This window comes from Zosterops lateralis, assembly GCF_965231275.1.
Source record: "Zosterops lateralis genome assembly, chromosome: 24".
In the NCBI taxonomy this organism is placed as follows: Eukaryota; Metazoa; Chordata; class Aves; order Passeriformes; family Zosteropidae; genus Zosterops; species Zosterops lateralis.
Window position 1 is genome coordinate 7,070,787 of NC_139784.1, and position 18,515 is coordinate 7,089,301.

Here is an 18,515-nt window from a genome sequence, read left to right on the forward strand (position 1 = left end):
GTTTCACAAACCCTGTTTTAGCTTCAAAGCGTCCTGGGAAATAGATTTTCCTCAGCTTTGTAAGAGGGAAGGATACAGCCCAGGACCTGTGACTCATCCCAGCTTTTTGTGGGGTCAGGGGGAGACCTGGAAAGAGAATTCAGCAACAGTCCCAAGATCTGACACCTGAACTGGCTACAGTTCAGATACAAAGGGATTATTTGGCCCCCTCAAGCACCGGCTCTAATCTGCTGGAGTTTTTTAAAAGAGTTTCCAGAATTCCTCCCCACAGTCTGGGCAGGAATCGTTGCCCTGGTTTGAGCTCTGCACGTTCAGTGTGAAGACAAGGCTGTTTCAGGGCAGACTGGCAGGGCTTTACCAGCTCTCGTGTTCCCCTTCCCACCCTGAAGGTTCATCCCTGCAATTAAAGACTGGAGTTTCAAAACAAAATGTAAAAATAGCCCCACAGTCTGAGCTGCCATCTGCTCCCTCCCCTGCCAGGTCCCATCTCTGCCACTGAGGACTGACCCCATGTGAGGCAGGTGCTGGGGCTTCTCCCTTCCCATTAACACTTCCCTCTGCTCCTCGTAGGATTATTGAAATTCCTCACCCCTCTCCCATCCACCAGGAGCCTCTTGGGAAGAGAGTGATTCAATATTGATCAGTGACAGGGAGTCACAAATGTCAGTTTGCAGGGCCATGAGAGGTCTGGGGCAGGGCTGGGCCCATCCCTGGGAACAAGGGGAGCAGTGTGAGCAGCATTCCAACTGCCCTGAGAGGGGACCTGGCCCTGGAGTGGCAGCTGTGCTGGTGTCTTCCAAAGAGAAAAAGTCCTCCCAAGAGATGATTTTAAAAATGTCAGTCCTGGAGCCCTTCCCTGACATGGTCCCTCCCGTTCCCTGTGGTTTGCTTTGCACCACAGCTTTTCACTGGAAGATCTGGGAATGCACATAATTATTTACCTGGTCCCTGTCACTGTCTTGAGCATGAAATTGCTGCCTTGAGGAGCTGGCAGCAGGAAGATGCTCCATGCTACCACCAGCTGTTTAATTTATCTGCCATCTACACAGCTCCTTGGGAATGCCTTTTCCCAGGGCAGGGGGCAGAGGGAGAGCAGACCTGGCTGGGAACGGGGCCTTTCCCCCCCTGCTGCTCTCCAGCCACCAGCCCCTGGGCCTGTGATGGAACACAAGGGTGGAAACAAGCCCGACAGACTCTCTTTATTCACTTCTCAGCCTGCAGTGAGATGACAGGGCCGCGACTGTTGCATGCAGGGGCCTTTGTGGTAATGGATGAAGTGTTGGGATCCAGGTATTCCCTGCACCCTTCCAGGCCGTGAAGTTTGTTCTGCCTCCTTCATCCCACCCTGTCCCAGCTCCTCCCGCTCCACCCAGGAGCTGCAGAGGATGAGGGAGGCAGAACAGCTCCAGCTCTGCCCCCCGGGCTGGACAAGGCCAGAGCTGGAGTCTGGGGCAGGTCGGGCTCATGGGATGGGTTTTACCCGCCCTGGAGGAGTCACCTCCCACTCCGGGGTAGGAGTGAACACGGAGCTGTTTCCCGGTGAAGACCCAAGGCTTTGCAAGCACAGAGATCACATCAGTCACTTGCACGTGGAGGAGAATGAGGTTTTATGGCTTGTTTTGGGGCCGGGGGGAGGAGGAATGAGAGCACACGGTCCCTTTGCACCCTGGCTCTGACAGGAAGGCTCTGCCGGCTGCTGTCCCAGCCCTGGCTCTGCTTTCAGGTGTAAGCAGAGCCCCAGGCGTGAGGATCTGCATCTTTCCAGGCGCCTCTGCGTGTCCAGGTGGGAAATCCACCCTCCCCTTCACAGCACCGTCTCCAGCTCCTTGCTGGGCTGGGGGTGACACTGAGTCAGGTCTGTCAGATCCACCGTGTTTTCCCCCCGGGGTCTCTGGCTCAGGAGCTGGGCCGAGGTGCCGGAGCCGGGGATGTACCCGGGCAGGCGGGGCCGGGCCGGGAGGAGCATCCCCCGGGTTCCCCCCGCTCCCCGCCCCGCCAGGCTCGTGTTTTGGGGGCCCGGGGAGCCCCGGCCGGGGCAGCAGCAGCTCCCGGGCCGCTCCCGCTGCCCCAAGTCCAGCGCCAGGAGCCTCCGGAAATGAGCCTTCCTGATCTCGGCCTGCACCTGGGGAGCAGAGGGGGCTGCTGTGCCCAGGGACGGCCAAACAGCCTTGCCTTTGCTGCCCTTCTCCCTTCCCTTTTCCCTTTTCCCTTTTCCCTTACCTTCCTTTCCCTTTTTCCTTTCCCTTTTTTCCCCTCCAAATCCCATCGAGAGGGATCTGAGCTTTTTGCTCTGGTTGTCACAGCCTGGGGCTGCAAGTTTTGCCTTCCCTTGACTCTAAAGAGGCCGGGACAGGGAGTTCAGCTCCACGCTCTTCCCACTTACCTCCCCGTTGCAAAAGCAGTAGAAAAAAGCCACAAAGAAGCCCTGCCAAGAGACCAAAAGAGGTGGAGTTTGAGGTCCCCCGAGCCCCCGTGGATGGACATCCCGCAATGCTGGGAGCAGCCACACACCTGGGAGGAGTTAAAGAGCATCTCGTAGTGCATCTGGATCTGCCAGAGCAGCCCCGAGACCTCGGTGTAGGGCATGGCCGTGAACACCACGTAGTGGACCCCGAAAAGCGGCATCAGCACCAGCGTGGACCTGAGCAGTTTCCTGGCAGGAGAGACCTCGGGGATTTACCCGGAGCTTTGGGCAGCCCCTTCCCGCAGTGCCCAGGCTGGAGAGGGAAGAGCTCGGACATCCAGAGCCAGCCTTTGATCCAGCAGAGCTGCCACTGTCCTGCCACCCTCCCTCACTCCTCCAGCCCTCCCCACAGCTCTGCTCCTCCTCCCCGAGCTCTGGGAGCCGTCCTGGCCCAACAGGCAGCAGGACGTGGGGCTTTGGGGCTGGCAGCACTCGCCTGTACTGCTGCCGCGGGTCCAGCTTGCCCGTGGTGCTCTCCCAGAGCTTGGAGGCCAAAACCCGGACGATGTTGAGGAAGAGGAAGAAGTTCACCTGCCAACAGAGCCCCAGGGTGGATTTGGTGCCCAGGGTGACCTGGGGCTGCCCAGGGAGCCCTCAGGACACGGACAGGCAGCTCTGGGTGAGGTGCAGGCAGGGGACAAGGCAGGGATGGTCAGAGCAGGAGGGACCAGAGCCCCTGGACCCCTCTGGGCTCTCCCTGGGAGCTGGAGTGGCCAGGACAAAGCTCCACAAGCAAACAGCTCTGGTTTCTATCAATCTTCTTTTCCCAAAAGGAAATGGGAGGTTCACCCACAGGATTCTTACCACGACAGCAGCCAGGATGGGGATCTGATAAATCCACTTCATGTTCCCTGCACTGAGGTCCCAGCACCTGAGAGGACCAGGAAAGAACCTCCTTGGAGAAAGCTGGGAAGGATGGCTGCCTGCACCCCCAGCCACCCCAGCACCCCCATCTCTGGGCTGTGTGTAAATCCTGAGCTGTAGCTACAAGCATTTGTAACTATCATGATGGGGCAAAGCAGATTTAATGAGCATTAATGTTCCTGAGGGCTCCTTGGCCACCTCATCCCAAACTCCTGCTGCTCATATGGTGGCCTTTCTCCTTTTAAAATGCCTCACTCCAGAATGTGCCCTTTGGCATCCACCTCCGTGCTGTTATTGATCAATTTATGCTGCAAACCTGCATCCACCATCCTCCCAAATGCAGAACAAAATCACCATTGCTCTGCATTACTGACAATTCTACGAACAAGCCTTGAATGTGTGTTCCCTAAGGTTGTTCTTTTTGGAAAATTTTCATTTCCAAAAAGCTCCAGTGCCCACAGACACTTTGCTGGCATTTTCAGCTCCTCTCCCCCTCCCCAAGGTGAAGGTGGCTGTACATACTGCGTGTCTGCCAGCGAGGCCCTGACGCTGGCCCAGATGGACACAAACACTGCAGGGACACCTGGAGGGGCAGGCACAGAGTGAGGAGCAGAGGTTGAAGCATCACCTTTGCAGATCAAAGCAGTTCCTGCATCCCACTGCCCTTCCCTGGCCAGGGCCACAGCTCCAGGGCCACAGCCAGGGCTGGCTCTGTGCTCACCCCAGCCAATGATGATGAGGACCCACAGGTAGCTCTTGTTGGAGAGGAAGGCCATAAAGATCAGGCTGTGCAGGTAGAGACCTTCCACCAGGATCCAGTAGTGGTTGGTGGCCAGAAAATAGAGGAAGAGAGTCACCACCACCTTGCAGCCAACCTGGGGGCACAGGGAGATGCCTGTGTCAGGCTGGTCCCCAAAAGCAAAACCTGGTGGCTTTTGTTTTCTTGTCACCAAAACCCAGCTGTGCCCCATGTTCTTCTTGCAGAGACCTGCCTCTCTCCTGGGATATTCCAGCCTCTTCCTTCCCACAGGACAGGAATTCCCTGTACTCAGGCCAAGGGTCTCTGTGGCTGTGGTCTCAGGGACCACCAGGACAGGGAAGAGCTGAGCAGAGCCAAAGGTGGACCTTCATCCCCTTCCCCTGAGCAGCACAGCCCTGATATAGGACAATCCCAAGCACATCTCATGGCCCCTAAATCCCCCTTTCCCCCCATGCAGCACTTGCCAGGTGGCCCCGTTGTCCTGGCAAGGGCCCTCTGAGCTCGTCCTCCCGTATCCTGTCGGTGTCACTGGACGTGGGGCCTGAGTAGAGCACCATGTCCTTGATGAAGATGCTGAGGGCCCGGCAGATGAAGGAGGTGAAGAGGTGCACGTGGATGTAGTTCCGTGTGCAGTGCAGGCGCCTGAGGAGGAGGGATGTGACACCAACCAAAGCCCAACCAGCCCATCACACTCAGGCTCAGGGAATTGGGGGTCTCAGAGTGGGCTCTGGGGTGTCTGGGAAACCAGACAAGACGGGGAGCAAGTGGGGTGTCCACACTGTCCAAGAGCAGGGTGGAGCAGATCAGGAGCTGGTCGTACTGGGGGTGTTTGGGGCTTTGGGAAATTGGCTGATGTTTGTGTTGGGTCTGGGATTGTTCCCATTCCTTTGGGGACAGTCCCCCCCTGGGCTCAGGGGAGATGGGATGAGGAGGGTTCCCCCACACAGGAGGGGCTTTGGTCTCTCCTTACTTGAAGTAGGAGAGGATGCAGACAGCCACGATGAGGGAGGCCAGGGAGATGGAGTAGCCCACGGTGTACATGAGGTGCAGGCGGTCAAACACCTCCTGGAAGAGAAGGACTGAGCTCCACCTCCCTGCCAGAGCACAGAGGGAGCAGGGCTGGTTGGAGGAGCAGAGAGAGAAGAGCCCCCTGCCCCCAGCACTTCCCCTGGCCCCCCTCCACACCCCTTTCCCAGCACCTTCTGGTGGCTGCGGCTCTCGGAGGAGAAGAGCAGGGCACACTCTGTGTAGTTGGCCCAGGTCTTGTTGATGCTGAGAGCCATGGCCCAGGTCCCAAAGGCACTGCAGTACCTGTAGGCATGACCTGGGGACAGCAACGGGCACCGTGGCAGCAGAAGGACCCGTGGGAAGCCCAGACTTGTCCCTGCTCCATGGATGTCACCAGGGGGAGGTTGCTCTCTGCCCAGGAGCAAGACTTGCCTTTGTGGTTGAAGTCGTAGATGTAGTCGGGGCAAGGCACTGAGACCTCCTGGCTGGGGGAGCCCCTGGGCCAGCAGATGATCCCATCCCACTCTGGAGGGCAGCTGGGGCCTGCCCAGAGAGCAAAGACACATCTCACATCAGGGTCTCAGCATAACCTCTGCCTTCCCCCCTTGTGGGCTGGACCAGGGGGAGGAAAAGGCTGCCACAGATTCCCCTGGGCTGCAGAGAGGGAGAAGCTGCAGGGGGCCAGGGAAGGGGACACATCCCACCACTCCCAGATGGGGCAAGGCCCTCCACAGCTCTTGTTTGTGGTGTACATGGAGCTGTCTGGAAGATGCTGGAGCCAGTGCTGGCTGCACCCAGAGCTCCACAAACCCCAAGAGCTGGGTGTCCTCAGCCCCATCCTGCCCCAACAGAGAGGACAGCATTCCCCACGGTGTCACCAGCTCCACCAGGGCTGCCTGATCCAAGCACAGGGGAGGGACAATACCTTTGATCTTCTCTGGCTGGGCCTTTATGTCCCTTTGACACTTTTCCTTGGCCTCCACCAGGAGATAGATCTGCTCTTCTTTGGTGAGAACATCATCAGGATCGACCTGCCCAGACAAAACCCAAGTGACAATGCCTTGGCTCCAGTCATGGCGTGGCTGTGCTCTCCCAACCCTCCCCAGGAGAGTCACGTTTGGGTGGCTTTGGGTAGATTCAACAACACAGGGAAGAATAAAGCTCTTCCTGCCTTCCTGCTCTTATTTTTCCCTCTTCCAAGGCTGATGCTGACCCAAGCTGCTCCCCACTCTCTCTGTGGTCATTTCTGCTCATGGTTTTGTGCAGAAATCAAGTGTCCTGTCGGGCTCCTGCCCCAGCTCCCTGTCACCCACCACCAGCAGTGCTGGGTGTCCCTACTGCCCATGCTGAGCTCTCCAGGCCAGGTCTGGCAAGCCCTGGGTAAAGTTCCTGACCAGAGCCCAGCAAAGCAGCCACTGCCCAGTGCCCAGAGCAGACAGTGCAGCCCATGGCACCCTCAGCCTCCCCATGACACCACATCTGCAAATGAATGTCCTTTGGGGTGTTTTGGGCTCAGATGCTTGAAGGAGTTTAGAGCCAGGATGAGGACTCAGCTTTGGAAGTGAAAAGGAGCTGGGATGCAGAGGGGTCACTCTCCCCAGACTGCCCCCAGCGGGCACAGCCAAATCTGGCTCTAGAGAGGAGATCCAGGACTCCTGTCCAGGCTCTTCCCCAAAGCACAGTCCGGGTGGGTGAATGGGGAGCTGCTCAGGGATGTGGGGCAGGGGTGGGATGCTGGGGGTGAATCAGCAGGATGGGCCTCCAGCCCCTCCTGCCCTGCTCATAAACCGCCCACTCTGCTCCCCCCAAACCTCCGAGGCTCTGAACCCTGCCCTGGACGTGTCCAAGAAATGGAAAAGCCATCAGGCTGCCGTGCCTCCGTGGCTGCTGGAAAGCTTTTAGCGGGAGTGGAGATGCTCTCCCCTCCTGCCCAGCAGCTCTGCAGAGCGGGATGTGAGTGGGGAGCACGGCCAGCCCCGCCCGGGCCGGTGGCACAACATTTAAAGCCAGGAGAGGGAGCGGAGGAGCCCCGGGGACACGCAGAACTTACCAGAGCCCAGGCCGAGCTCAGGAGGCAGCAGCACAGCAGAGTCACCGTGATTCCTCCCAGCGGGCCAGAGGCCTCCATGGTGCCGCCGTGTCACTCGGGTGGGGACCTCAGGGACCACAGTCGCTGCCAGTGCTGGAGAGGGCTGGAGTGTGTTAAGCAGGACAGAGCATCTTCTGGGAGCGCCTTCCTGGCCGCCAGCCCCGCTGAGGTGAGGGGCAGTGGGGGCACAGATCCCTGCGAGATCAGGGCTGGGTGAGCCCCCTGTCCCTGTGGGATCCCGACAGGGCTCTGCTCACAGGCTCTCCAGGCAGGGGGGCTTCTCCCCCCACCATGCTTGATCCTATTCTCTCTTTGTGTCCTGCCTGCCTTAAGCAGCTCCGAGAATGTGTGCAAACAATTCCCGATCAGATGGGGACGGCAGAGGTTTATTGGCTTAGCCCAAGGTGCTAAAATCCTCTTCATTCAAGGCAGATTCCTCTTCTCTTTTCAGAAACTTCTCTCACTGCCTGGTGGCTCATTTTTCAGCTGTCGCAGCATTCTCCCACTGCTCTCCTGCTCCTGAGTCCATCCCAGCCCCAGACTGGTCCCAAGGAGCAGGAGGAAGGTGGAGAAAACCCCAGCGAGGTGGCTGGAGGCACAGGGAGGCAGAGGGGGCAAACACGTGAGCAGCACCTCGAGCTGATGCTCCTGCGATGGGATGTCTTTCCAGTTTAACCCTTTTCCTTCTCCAGGGGCTGGGATGTGTTTTGGGGAGATGTGCTGGGATCTGCCCTGCTCCCCCAGGCACCCACAATGACCTATCTGCATTCAGTCCCCTCGGGAGAGGGGCTGGAGGCTCCATCCTGGGGCAGGGGGGTGCAGGGAGCAGGATGAAGTCTCACACAGTCATTGGGCATCAGGTCAGAGCTGTCACCATCCCTTGTCACCTGCATCCCCCTGGCGTGGCCCCAGGGCTGTCCCCTCCCTTTCAGGGTCATGCTGATGCCCACCTTGCTCCCACCACTCAGCCAGTTCTGACACCGTGACCCCCTGGGGAAATGGGGCACGAAGAGGGGAGAGCCCTCTTTCCCCGGGCAGGTTGTCATTAGTGGGATGAGGCTGGAATTCAACAGCCCAGTGCCAAATCCCTGGAACAGCAGCTCCCAGCCTGGGCCCCTCCCTTGGCCCATACAATCTATGTCCAGACACAGCTCTTGCTGCCTCTGTAAGTGCCCCAATCCTGCAGAGAGCAGCAGAGCCCCCAGAGCCTTCCTTGGGGTTTTCCTGGCCAGGGAAAGACTCATCCTGGTCCCAGCCACGAGCCCCAGTGATGGTGTGATGAGGGTCAGAGTCCTGCTGGGCTCCTGCGCTGAGGGAAGGCCAAGGGAGCACCGCAAATCCCAAGGCCAGGGCTCAGGAGGGGCTGCTGCTCCTGCTGGTGCAATCAGCTGGAAATCAAGGAGGGACTGGGGACACTCTGCAGCTGCCTGTCCCCACCACCTGGGCCGTGCTGTGGGTGCGACACCAGCCCTGCCAGCAGCTCCTTGGGATGCTGCACGGGCACAGAGGGCAAACAAGGGATAAACAGTCAAACTGCACCATTAATGTTTTCTGAAGGCTCTGCTGGGTCTGATTTCTGACCCAGAAGCTGCTGGGGAGTGAAGATGGAGTTAAAGGGAGGTTATTTTGGAGTCGGATGGATGCTGAGGGGGAGGCAGCTCAGGGACAATTTGATTCCCTTGATTTCCCAAGCGAAACCTGACCCAGGCTCTGAGTTCACACTTAACAAAACATGTTGAGGTGTTTTTTTTTTTTTTGCTAAATTACTTGTTATATTCTAGAGAGCTCTGAAAAGCAATGATTGCAAATGATACCCATCCAGCCCCCTCAGCTCCCCAGTCCCCACTAGCAGTGAGGAGATGATGGCACACAGAGAATTCCCAGGAGTTTGTGGCTGCTCCCTCCTCCTGAATGACCTCCATAACTCCTCCTTTGCCCTGGTGCCCCACGCATCTTGTTTAAGTTGATGGTTTAGAGTGTCTCAGTAAAACCCTCAAGCCCCATTTTCTGGGATGCTGAACTTCAATGAGTTCTGTGCCTTTGTGACTCCTCAAACAGTTGGGAGAGGAGGGTGAGAGCAGGAGCATCTCCCACCAGAGCCTGCCCAGCACCTGGAGAAGAGCCAAAAGAGGACCCCCATCTGCCCTGCAGGTTTTGGAGGTGCTTGGGATGGGAAAGATTTGTGCTGATGAAACTCAGTTGTGGCTTTGGCCATCATTCCCATTTCCTCCTTAGCCACCCTGAGGAAGGTCAGCACCTACACTGGTCTTTTCCAGGGCAGAAGCTCAGCCCTGGGGAGAGACCAGGACAAAGCAGACCCTGAGCACGAGGAGTGTTCAGAGAGTTCTGAGCCCCTCTGAAGCAGCACTTTATAAATCCTGGTCTCAAAAGGGCTCTGCAGAGCAAAGAGGCACATTTCACTGTGGGTATCAGGGCAGGTTTATCAGTCATCCTGTTGCTATTTTCTTGCCTGGCCCCGTAGCCACTGGCGTTTAGGTTTCAGTGATCATTTAGCAAGCAGCCCCCATGCAGCCCACCCGGTGCAGGTGCTGGAGGGGGACGTGTCCCCCCTTTTGCAGCTGGGGGGGGCAGCTGGTGTCTCTGTGGAGCCAGGAGCCGATGACAATGGGCAATTGTCAAATTGGGGCCCCTCTCGTTTGAGTTTTCTTCCTTTTATAGTAAGTAGCAGTTGCTCCAGCAGCTGGCCTGCCCCTCCAGGGTGAGCACTGGGCTCCGTATATAAGGGAAGGAGCAGCCTTTGCCTTTCATCCCTCCGTTCACTCCCCTCGCCGGGCGGCAGGACTCATCCCGCACCTCCGCAAAGCCCAGCGCGATGCCGCTCAAGAAACCCGACCCCAAGAAGGAAGCGGCCAAAGCAGCTCCAGGCTCGGAGCCCGCCTTCGATCCCAAGAGCGTGAAGGTGAGTGAGGGATGGAGACGTCACCGTGTTTGTCCCTCTCTGGCATCCGCCAGGCGCGGGCGATGCAGAGCGCTCTGCAAACGGCAGAGCCAGGCTGGGAGGGGCAGCCTTGGGAGGGGAAATGATCCGGCTGTGTGGATGCAGCGGGCTGGGAGCGATGCTGTCCTCGCCGGGGAGGTGTCTCGGTGCTCCCCACCCAGCCCTGCCCAGCAGTCGCTGCAGGAGCCGGGACGGCGCTGCCGGAGCTGCGATCAAACCCCCCGCTCCTGCCCAGACCCCGTGTCGGGGCCCCCGCAGCAATAAAAAGCATCTCTGCCACCCACTGTCTCCATCCTGGAGTATTTTGTTGCCTGCATTGCCTCCTCCACACAAGAGCATCCTCTATCCAACAACAGGAACTCGCTTTTCCCGTGATTCCTTGGGATATTCACATTTTCAAGCCAGAGCTGTGGCAGAAGAGTTATTAAGAGCAGGCTCAGCATGGAGGCTGTTTAATCACTTGAACTTGGGATAAGGCCCTGAAATAACATCCTTTCCACCCAAAATAGTCCTGACTGTGGTCTGAGCATCCCTCCTGCCTGCCCACACCGCTGCTGCCAGCTGTGCTCTCGCAGGGAGCTCAGCTCCACAGCCAGGACAGGGACACAGCACAGTCAGAGATGGCACAGAGATGGGACAGGGCATGGATACAGCCCCCTGTGCTCAGCGATGGGACAGGGCATGGATACAGCCCCCTGTGCTCAGCGACGGGACAGGGCACGGATACAGCCCCCTGTGCTCAGCGATGGAACAGGGCACGGATACAGCCCTCTGCCCTGGGGAGGGGGAGGCCCAGAGGGGAGAGTTCCTTTGCTCCCCCACATCTCATGCCCAGCTCTGCTTCCTTCTCTTTACAGATTGAATTCACGGCAGAGCAGATTGAAGGTAAGTGCTGAGTTCAGCTTCTCTCAGAGGTGGCTTTAGAAATGGGGAATCCTTTTTCCAGGTAGGTTTTCACCACAGACACAAGAGCCTAGGCCCTACAGGCCCCACACATCAAATCCCTTCCTGGGGGAAAGGCCAGCAGGATCCAGAGCCTGGCAGGGAAAAGGTATTTTTCGTTCATGGTGTGAGATGCAGCCTGGGTCAAAGTCGGGGTTTCTGGTGGGAGGAACAGCCTCTGGCAACACAGGGACAGCCCAGAGCATGGAGATCCGAGTGGAAAAGGGGATGAGTAGGGATGGCTGCAGCAAAGCCAGCTGCTGAGGCTGCAGGGAGGGATCCAGCAGGTCACCCAGCCACCTCTGCAGAGGTGACAAAACCTGCTCGGGCAGCCAAGCGACTTGTCCAAGGAGCCCGGCAGACCTCAGCCTGCATTGCACAAGCTCACTGGGGGCTGTGGGGCTGCGGCACGTTCAGAGGGCACAACATGCACATGTGTGTCTGTTCCCTGCCTGCCAGGCACGACGGGCTCCCCTGGAGTGGCCACGGGGGCCAAATCCCAGCTCTTCTTCCCTGCAGAGTTCAGAGAAGCCTTCGGGCTGTTTGACCGGACGCCGGCGGGGACGATGCAGATCAGCTACGGGCAGTGCGGGGACGTGCTGCGGGCGCTCGGACACAACCCCACCAACGCCGAGGTCCTCAAGGTGCTGGGCAAGCCCAAGCCAGAAGGTGACAGCAGGCTGGGCATGGGGTGGGACAAGCAATTCCTTGTGCTCCCCAGCAGCAAGTAGAGGGTTATGTTCCCTCTAGGAAGGACCCTGCAAGGTGAAGGAACTGGGAGGGAAATTATGCAGACAGGCTTCATTCCTGTGTAATTCCTTCACTCCCCTTCCCCGTACCGTGGATGATGACATAGGGGATAGGCAGTCCTCACACAGGAATGGTGGCAAGTGATGCTTAGCAGACTTTATCCTGAACTGGTGCAAACTGGTATAACCAGACCAGTCCCAGTGCGGCCACATTACTGTGGTGACAGATGACCCACTTGATGGTTTAGTTTTGGGCTGATATCACAAAGGTCTCTGTGCAGCCCCCTGATGTTAATACTTTATTCTTCATATGGACCTTCCAATCTCTAAAATAATAGTCCTGTCTCCTCACGAGGCTTCTCCCCTGCACTCTGATGGAAAAGAGACCAGGAGAGTTACTCAGGAGGCCCTCAGAGGCTGAATTCAGCCCCATGAGATTCATCTCTGACTATTTCCTCCCCTTCCAGAAATGCACACAAAGATGCTGGACTTTGAGACCTTCCTCCCCATCCTGCAGCACTTCACCCGCAACAAGGAGCAGGGCACCTTCGAGGACTTTGTGGAAGGGCTGCGAGTCTTCGACAAGGAGGGCAATGGGATGGTGATGGGGGCCGAGCTGCGCCACGTCCTGGTGACACTGGGTACGCCTGGGCTGCCCCGGGGGACTGAGGGCTGGGCCCCCAGCTCTCTCTGGCCAACTGGCTCTGGTCTCACATATCAAAACCTGGCCCTTCTCACTCTGCTGCTCACAGGCTCTTTTAGGAGTCAAGAGCCCTGATTGTGTGGCCATTTCCATCTCCTGTCACAGCTTCATGTGTGAGCCAGGCAAGGTGGAGACTCCAGAACGTGCTCAGTTATCAAACAGCAGTTGCAGTGTGGTCCTCTCTCCACTATCTCCCACCAGCATTCCTCAGCAGTGGCACACAGCTCTTCTTTAATCCCCTTCTCCTCCCTCTGGTGTCTTTGGTTATCTGAAAGAAGGACAGGAAGGTCCTGGCAGGCTGCAAAGCCTTCCCCTCACCTCTCCATCCTCCCTTTCCAGGAGAGAAGATGACGGAAAGTGAGGTGGAGCAGCTCATGGCAGGGCAGGAAGATGCCAATGGCTGCATCAACTACGAAGGTAGGAGCAGGAGATTCCCTTCAGGGCCATCTCAGACACGGCTGTCTTGTCTTAGGGTGTAAAATGCATCCTCTGCAAGGGCCCTGGTTGGACTTGATGACCTTAATGGTCTTTTCTAACCTTAATCATTTCATGATTCTGTGACATTGGTGATCACAGGGAGGGAGGTCTGGACCACCCTCCAAAGCCTTTCCAAAAAAGCACTGAGACATATCAGCCAGGGTGGGAACAAGGTGGTTGTGCCAGCGATTTCCAGGAAAAGCAGCTGAAGACAGCATGTTTCCAAGGACTTCAGGCCTGTTTTATCCACAGTTTTGGCACTGTTTTGTTGCAAGCTATTGGAAATAAACAAAGCCAGCATCTTTCCCAGCAGAGGCTAATTGGGAACATTTGGAGACCTGGATCACTCGCTGCTCCAAGAGGGTGAAAATCTGGAGTAGGAGGTGGTTAAATTTAGGAACCCCTAAAACTGGAGAGCAGTGAGGAAAAGAGGGGACCCATTTCCCTTGGCCTCAGAAAAATGGGGATAATGGTACAGGCTAAAAGGGTTGGCATCACTCTCAGCAGGTTGGGGCTGGCATGCAAAAAATGGGAACAGAAAGAGGAATATTAGTCCTGGCAGAGCAGCCCCTTCATCCCTGGGGGGTCTGGGCTGAGGGTTCCCCCTGCTGCCTTTCCACCTGCCCCCCCAGCTCACAGCATGTCCTGACCCCTCACACTCTCTTTTCTCCTCAGCTTTTGTCAAGCACATCATGTCTGGCTGAAATGAGAAATTTCAGGTGAGTTCAGAGGCGTCTCCTGCTGCTCCTCACTCCAAAATTGGAAATCCTGCAAGTAACAGCCAGGGGTGGAGAAGCCAAACCCCAAACCTGCAGTGGATTAATGCCACAGGAATAATCCCAGCTCTGAAGGCACAAAAGTCGTGTTGATGATAAGGAATTTCATTTGTAACTCCTGCCAATTAAAATTTATCAGGACAGCATCACCCCTCTGATGGTCATTTGTGGTCTGGGTAATTGTGTGGAGTCTCTGCTCAGAAAACAAGAGGTGGTTTATGGTGCCACATTTTCAAACCTCCCAGAAGCTGAGGGGGTCAACAGCAGCCAGTGGAAATCAGTATTTTTAAACCTGTATCAGTGAATGACTTGATGCTAAGAAAATATTACGTACTTAGAGAGGAAATTTCCAAACTGAGAAATATCAACATTCCCATTAATGTTACAAAGAATACAGAAAAATGTACCACAGATGTTTGTCAGACCTTTTTGTGTTCCTTGAGATCTGCCTGAGCAAAATAGAGAAACATTGCTAAGGGGATGAGGTTTCTTTGAGGGTGAATTATCCCTCTAAAATCTATTCAATCAAAAAGAAAATCCAAATTGCTGCCTGGCCCCAGCTTCCTCTGCCAATTTCTTATGATTTCATTATCTATTTACTTTTGTAAAAGGCAGGAGGTGGGGGGGGGGAGAAAAAAAAAAGGTAAAAATGACCTTCAGATACTGCTAAATACAGAAATTAAACATTTAAAAATCTCTCCCCTCCCAAAATCTCTTTAAACATCAGAAGGTTAAAATGCAGACAGATAGAAGTCTGAACTTGGAATGTTCAGCATCCTTTTTATCTTCTTTTTAATCCATTTCTCTCCGGTTCCTGTTCATCAGCTCAGCAATATAGATGGTTGGGTGGCAAACACTGCCAGGAGATTTAATTCTTCACATAACTATTTGCATATAAAACCCTTTTTAAAACTGTGTTGAATTACAGCTCTTGACATTTTGGGTTCATCTGAGAAGGAGGAATACTCTGAATACACTCATCCCAAAGACTCTTTGACTTCAGTCCTCTCCTGCTTGTCCCCCAGGCTCTCAGAAATGCCTGAGCCCACCTGAGCACCATGAAGAGAGAGATTCCTCCATCCCTGTCCTTTCCTGGCATGTTTTGCCTAAGCTGTTGTGAAGCGTTGGCCACCACGTGTGTGTGCCTAAACCTGGGATTCAACGACATCTCTGCAACTGGTTACTCTTTTCAGGTTTTTACCTGTGACATTTGCCTCATTAAATTTCATTCCTCCCTCCCTTACATGGTTTGTCTGCTTTGTTTGGCTTGGGAACACTTGGGAATACTCACAGACATGGCGGGTGGAGGGGAGCCCTCGGTGTTTCTGGACCCTCCTGGCACGGGGCGATGGGTCCCAGGGGTGTGGGCAGAGCCCTGCCTGGGATGGGCTCCCTGGATGGTTCTTCTCCAGGCAATGGTGTGTTCCAGCCAGGAGCTGTCTGTCTGTCTGTCTGTCTGTCTGTCTGTCTGTCTGTCTGTCGGGGGGCTGTGTGACACAGGCTGGCCACCCTCTCCCTCTCCCTCTCCCTACCTGCAGAGCAATCCTCACAGCATCGCCACCAGTGGTGAATAATTCATGACACATAACTCAGCCTTCCCCACCAGCAGAACACCTGGGAGCAGAAAACACTTCCCTTTGATCTGTTCCTTATTCCAGCCTCCTCGCCCTGACTTTGACTAGAAATTGAAGGCATTTTTGCTCCGATGTGTTGACTTCAGCTGCCGCTTGCTCGTTCCTGTGCAGTGACTGAGGAACAGCTGCTTTCAATTCCCACTGTTTGATTCAACTGCTCATAAAAAGCAACATAAGCTGTTTATAGATGCAAGATTAGATTTGAGCTCCTCTCTGTGCTATTCCTACAGCTTCCATTGGGCAGGGTCTGGGCACCTCGTGTTTTTAATGCACTTATCTGTGCTTTAACCCCCTAGAGGACCCTGGTGAGAGGGTCAGAAGGGACCCTGCTTGCTGCACACTCTCTCTGGGGTCACGTCTGTCCTTGTCACTGCTGTGGCACCGACCCCTGCAGTGGGACGTGCTGTGGCAGAGAGGAATGGAGAGAGGAGAGGAGGGGACCTGCCTCAACTCACAGAGGAATTCCACAGCAGGGGCTGGGGGCCCTGGAGCTGTGATATTCCTGCTATAGCCATGATATCCCTGCTATGGCCATGATATCCCTGCTATAGCCATGATATTCCTGCTATAGCCATGATATCCCTACTGTAACCATGATATCCCTGCTATAGTCGTGATATCCCTGCTATAGTCGTGATATCCCTGCTATAACCATGATATCCCTGCTAGTCTTGACATTCCTGCTAAAGCCATGATATCCCTACCAGCCCTGACATCTCTGCTAGCTGTGATATTCCTGCTTTAGCTGTGAGATCCCTGCCCCGCAAGCCAAGAGGCTGCACTCTCACTCCTCTGTGCAGAGCACAGAGATGTTCAAGCCCCCAGCTCCCACTCTGGAAAGGAGTAACTCTAAATTAAAACCAAAGTGAGACCTGCAAAGAGACAGACAGAAAGCAAGCAGTGGGAAACGACAGAACTACAGGAGAACAGTTTTCCACGTGAAAAAATCCAGCCCCTGAAGCCCCCTCTGGGGGAAGAGCCAGCCACGCTTTACTTTGGGGACCTGTTGTGTCTCTTTAGGATAAGGCAGAGCTGGTTTGAGGCAAAGCAGGTTGGAATGAGGCACTGGAACAGCACAGTGTGTATGTCTGTACCTCTGTGCCTCTTCCCCCAGCAAGGCTGCTCCCTCCTCCCCTGGAAAAGTTGAGGATTCCACAGGGAAAGCTGCTTTAGTCCCATAAAAGCATCTGTGGGTGCCCCCACAGGCAGAACTGCACTGCAGGACTGAGGAGTCTCTGTAAATCCAGACCTCCAAAGAAAACAGCAAATACTGACCTTTTACAGCGTGGATGTTTCACACGAATTCCAGGGGACTCTGAGGAGGGGTACGAGGAGCCCCCACGCTCCGCAGAGCCTGTATCTCCTCAGGCTGTGATAAGACAGACTCTCATACCAAAGAAGGTCTGGATGTCAGGAGTTCTGCACCCTGGGGAATGGGAGAGACAGATGGAGCCAGCTTTCATCCCCAGGAGGAGTTATCTGCAGTGCAGGAGATCAGGAGGAGGGTGAGCATGGACTGTGCTCCTTGAAAGGCTCCCTGGGGGCCCAGACCACGTACACACCCCACCCTCATCACCCTCATCACCCTCAGCCAGCGAGGCCAAAGGCCTTCAGGGGAGGAGACACTTCACTGCCATCTCCTCATGCCCTCCTGTCTGGCAAAATGACCTGGATGGATGATTAGGGAACCAGGTGTCCATCCCAGGGGACAGCACTGCTCTGGGCCCCTTTTGTTATTTGTCTCAGGTAAAGAAAGCTTTGCCTGCTCACGCCCTGAGAGCAAACAGCCGCAGATTTGCTGCCAGTAACTGGATTTGTAACTTCACCTTTCAGAAGTGCAGAGGGAGAGGGGAGGGAGGCAGGCTGAGCCCTCCTGCTCCACGTGTAAAGATTTTATTCTCACATAAAGATACAGCTCCTGCCCACGTGTGCTCGGCAGCACATCAGGATCTGACCTTTGGGCCTGAGTGCAAGTGAAAATCACTGCACAGAGCAGGATGGAGCAGAGTCTGTGTGTGTGCATTGGGGTGATGTTATGGCTGATGCAGCAAACCCACAGAAGGGAGGCCTCTCTCTGCCAGCTCCAGATGACTATTGATAGGTCAGTATTTTTTAATAATTTGAGGTTTATTTGTTGCGTCTTTATTCCATTCTTTTGCTAGAGCTCTGTGTGCCAGACATCTCACCTTCAAACACATCCCAGCTGTAATTGGCAAATTACCTGTACTTACATCCCGGTCTGCCAGTTTTACTCCTGGATATGAGGACATCACAAGGGATTTCTTCACAGATTGGGCTGTTAAACACTGGAACCGGGGCTGCCCAGGGAGCTGCTGAGTCCCCATCCCTGGAGATGTCCAAGGAACGACTGGACTCAGTGCCCTGGGCTGGCTGACACGGTGGGGATCAGCCACAGTTTGAACTCGATGATCTGGGAGCTCTTTTTTCAACCCACATGACCCTGCGATGTTGTGATATCGCGGCCAGACCTCCCTGGGGAGCACCGTCAGCACGGAGCCCTCAGTGACGGGACAGACCCCGGGCACGGGACACGGGAACCGCCCGCCAAAGCCAGAAGGAGCCCTCGGACCAGCCCCCCGAGAGACGCGGGGCTTCCCCACAGCCCTGGGGATGCCCAGGTCAGGGTTCTGGGGCATAAAATTCAAGTTCTCCATTCCGTGAGGGCAAAGGCGCCCTGAGGGACGAGCCAAGGCCCCGCCGGCTCCACCCGCCTCCTCACGCTCGGCCATCTCCGCCTCTGCTCGGACATCTCCGTCCCAGCTCGGGCGGCTCCGTTCCGGCTCGGCTGTCTCCGCCCCATTTCGGCCATTTCCGCCCCAGCTCGGCCATCTCCGGCGCCGAGTCGTTTCCTCCCGCGCTGCCGAGCGCGGCTTTCCCAGCTGTTTTCCGTCGAGGCTCGGCTCTTTCCGCCCGCGCCTTCGGCTATTTCCGGCGGACGCTTCGGCTATTTCCGCCGCCGGTTCGGGCGGACTCGGCGCCCGCCGGCCTCGCTCGCTCCGGTAACGGTCGGTGCGGGTTCAAATGAGCCGCGGCCGGGCCGGGCCCCGCCGTGACTCGCTCTGAGCCGGG

At 56.0% G+C, this 18,515-nt stretch overlaps 2 protein-coding genes across 4 annotated transcripts; one reads left to right on the top strand and one right to left on the bottom strand.

Annotated features, from left to right (window-relative positions):
* Positions 1-1,804: 1,804 nt before the first annotated feature.
* LOC310918863 (parathyroid hormone/parathyroid hormone-related peptide receptor-like) lies at positions 1,805-7,224 on the bottom strand (the record flags this gene model as incomplete). The annotated part of the gene is made up of 13 exons (XM_083877836.1): positions 1,805-2,122; positions 2,384-2,425; positions 2,512-2,653; positions 2,901-2,995; positions 3,269-3,335; positions 3,851-3,911; positions 4,050-4,203; positions 4,553-4,730; positions 5,059-5,153; positions 5,288-5,412; positions 5,529-5,639; positions 6,022-6,127; positions 7,147-7,224. The coding sequence occupies 13 exons, from the start codon at positions 7,222-7,224 to the stop codon at positions 1,805-1,807; spliced, it is 1,572 nt and encodes a 523-aa protein (XP_083733962.1).
* A 1,260-nt stretch (positions 7,225-8,484) lies between these two features.
* LOC310918532 (myosin light chain, embryonic) lies at positions 8,485-15,308 on the top strand. 3 transcript variants are annotated; one of them, XM_083877412.1, is made up of 7 exons: positions 8,485-10,105; positions 11,002-11,029; positions 11,606-11,755; positions 12,303-12,476; positions 12,878-12,955; positions 13,691-13,734; positions 14,720-15,308. In XM_083877412.1, exons 1-6 carry the CDS (start codon positions 10,019-10,021, stop codon positions 13,717-13,719), a joined length of 546 nt encoding a protein of 181 aa, XP_083733538.1. In that variant the 5' UTR covers positions 8,485-10,018; the 3' UTR covers positions 13,720-13,734; positions 14,720-15,308. The 3 variants fall into 3 exon arrangements, with proteins under 3 accessions (XP_083733538.1, XP_083733537.1, XP_083733536.1); XM_083877410.1 differs by lacking the exon at positions 8,485-10,105 and adding an exon at positions 10,291-10,803 and having other exon boundaries at positions 10,912-11,029; XM_083877411.1 differs by lacking the exons at positions 12,878-12,955; positions 13,691-13,734; positions 14,720-15,308 and having other exon boundaries at positions 12,303-12,621.
* Positions 15,309-18,515: the final 3,207 nt, after the last annotated feature.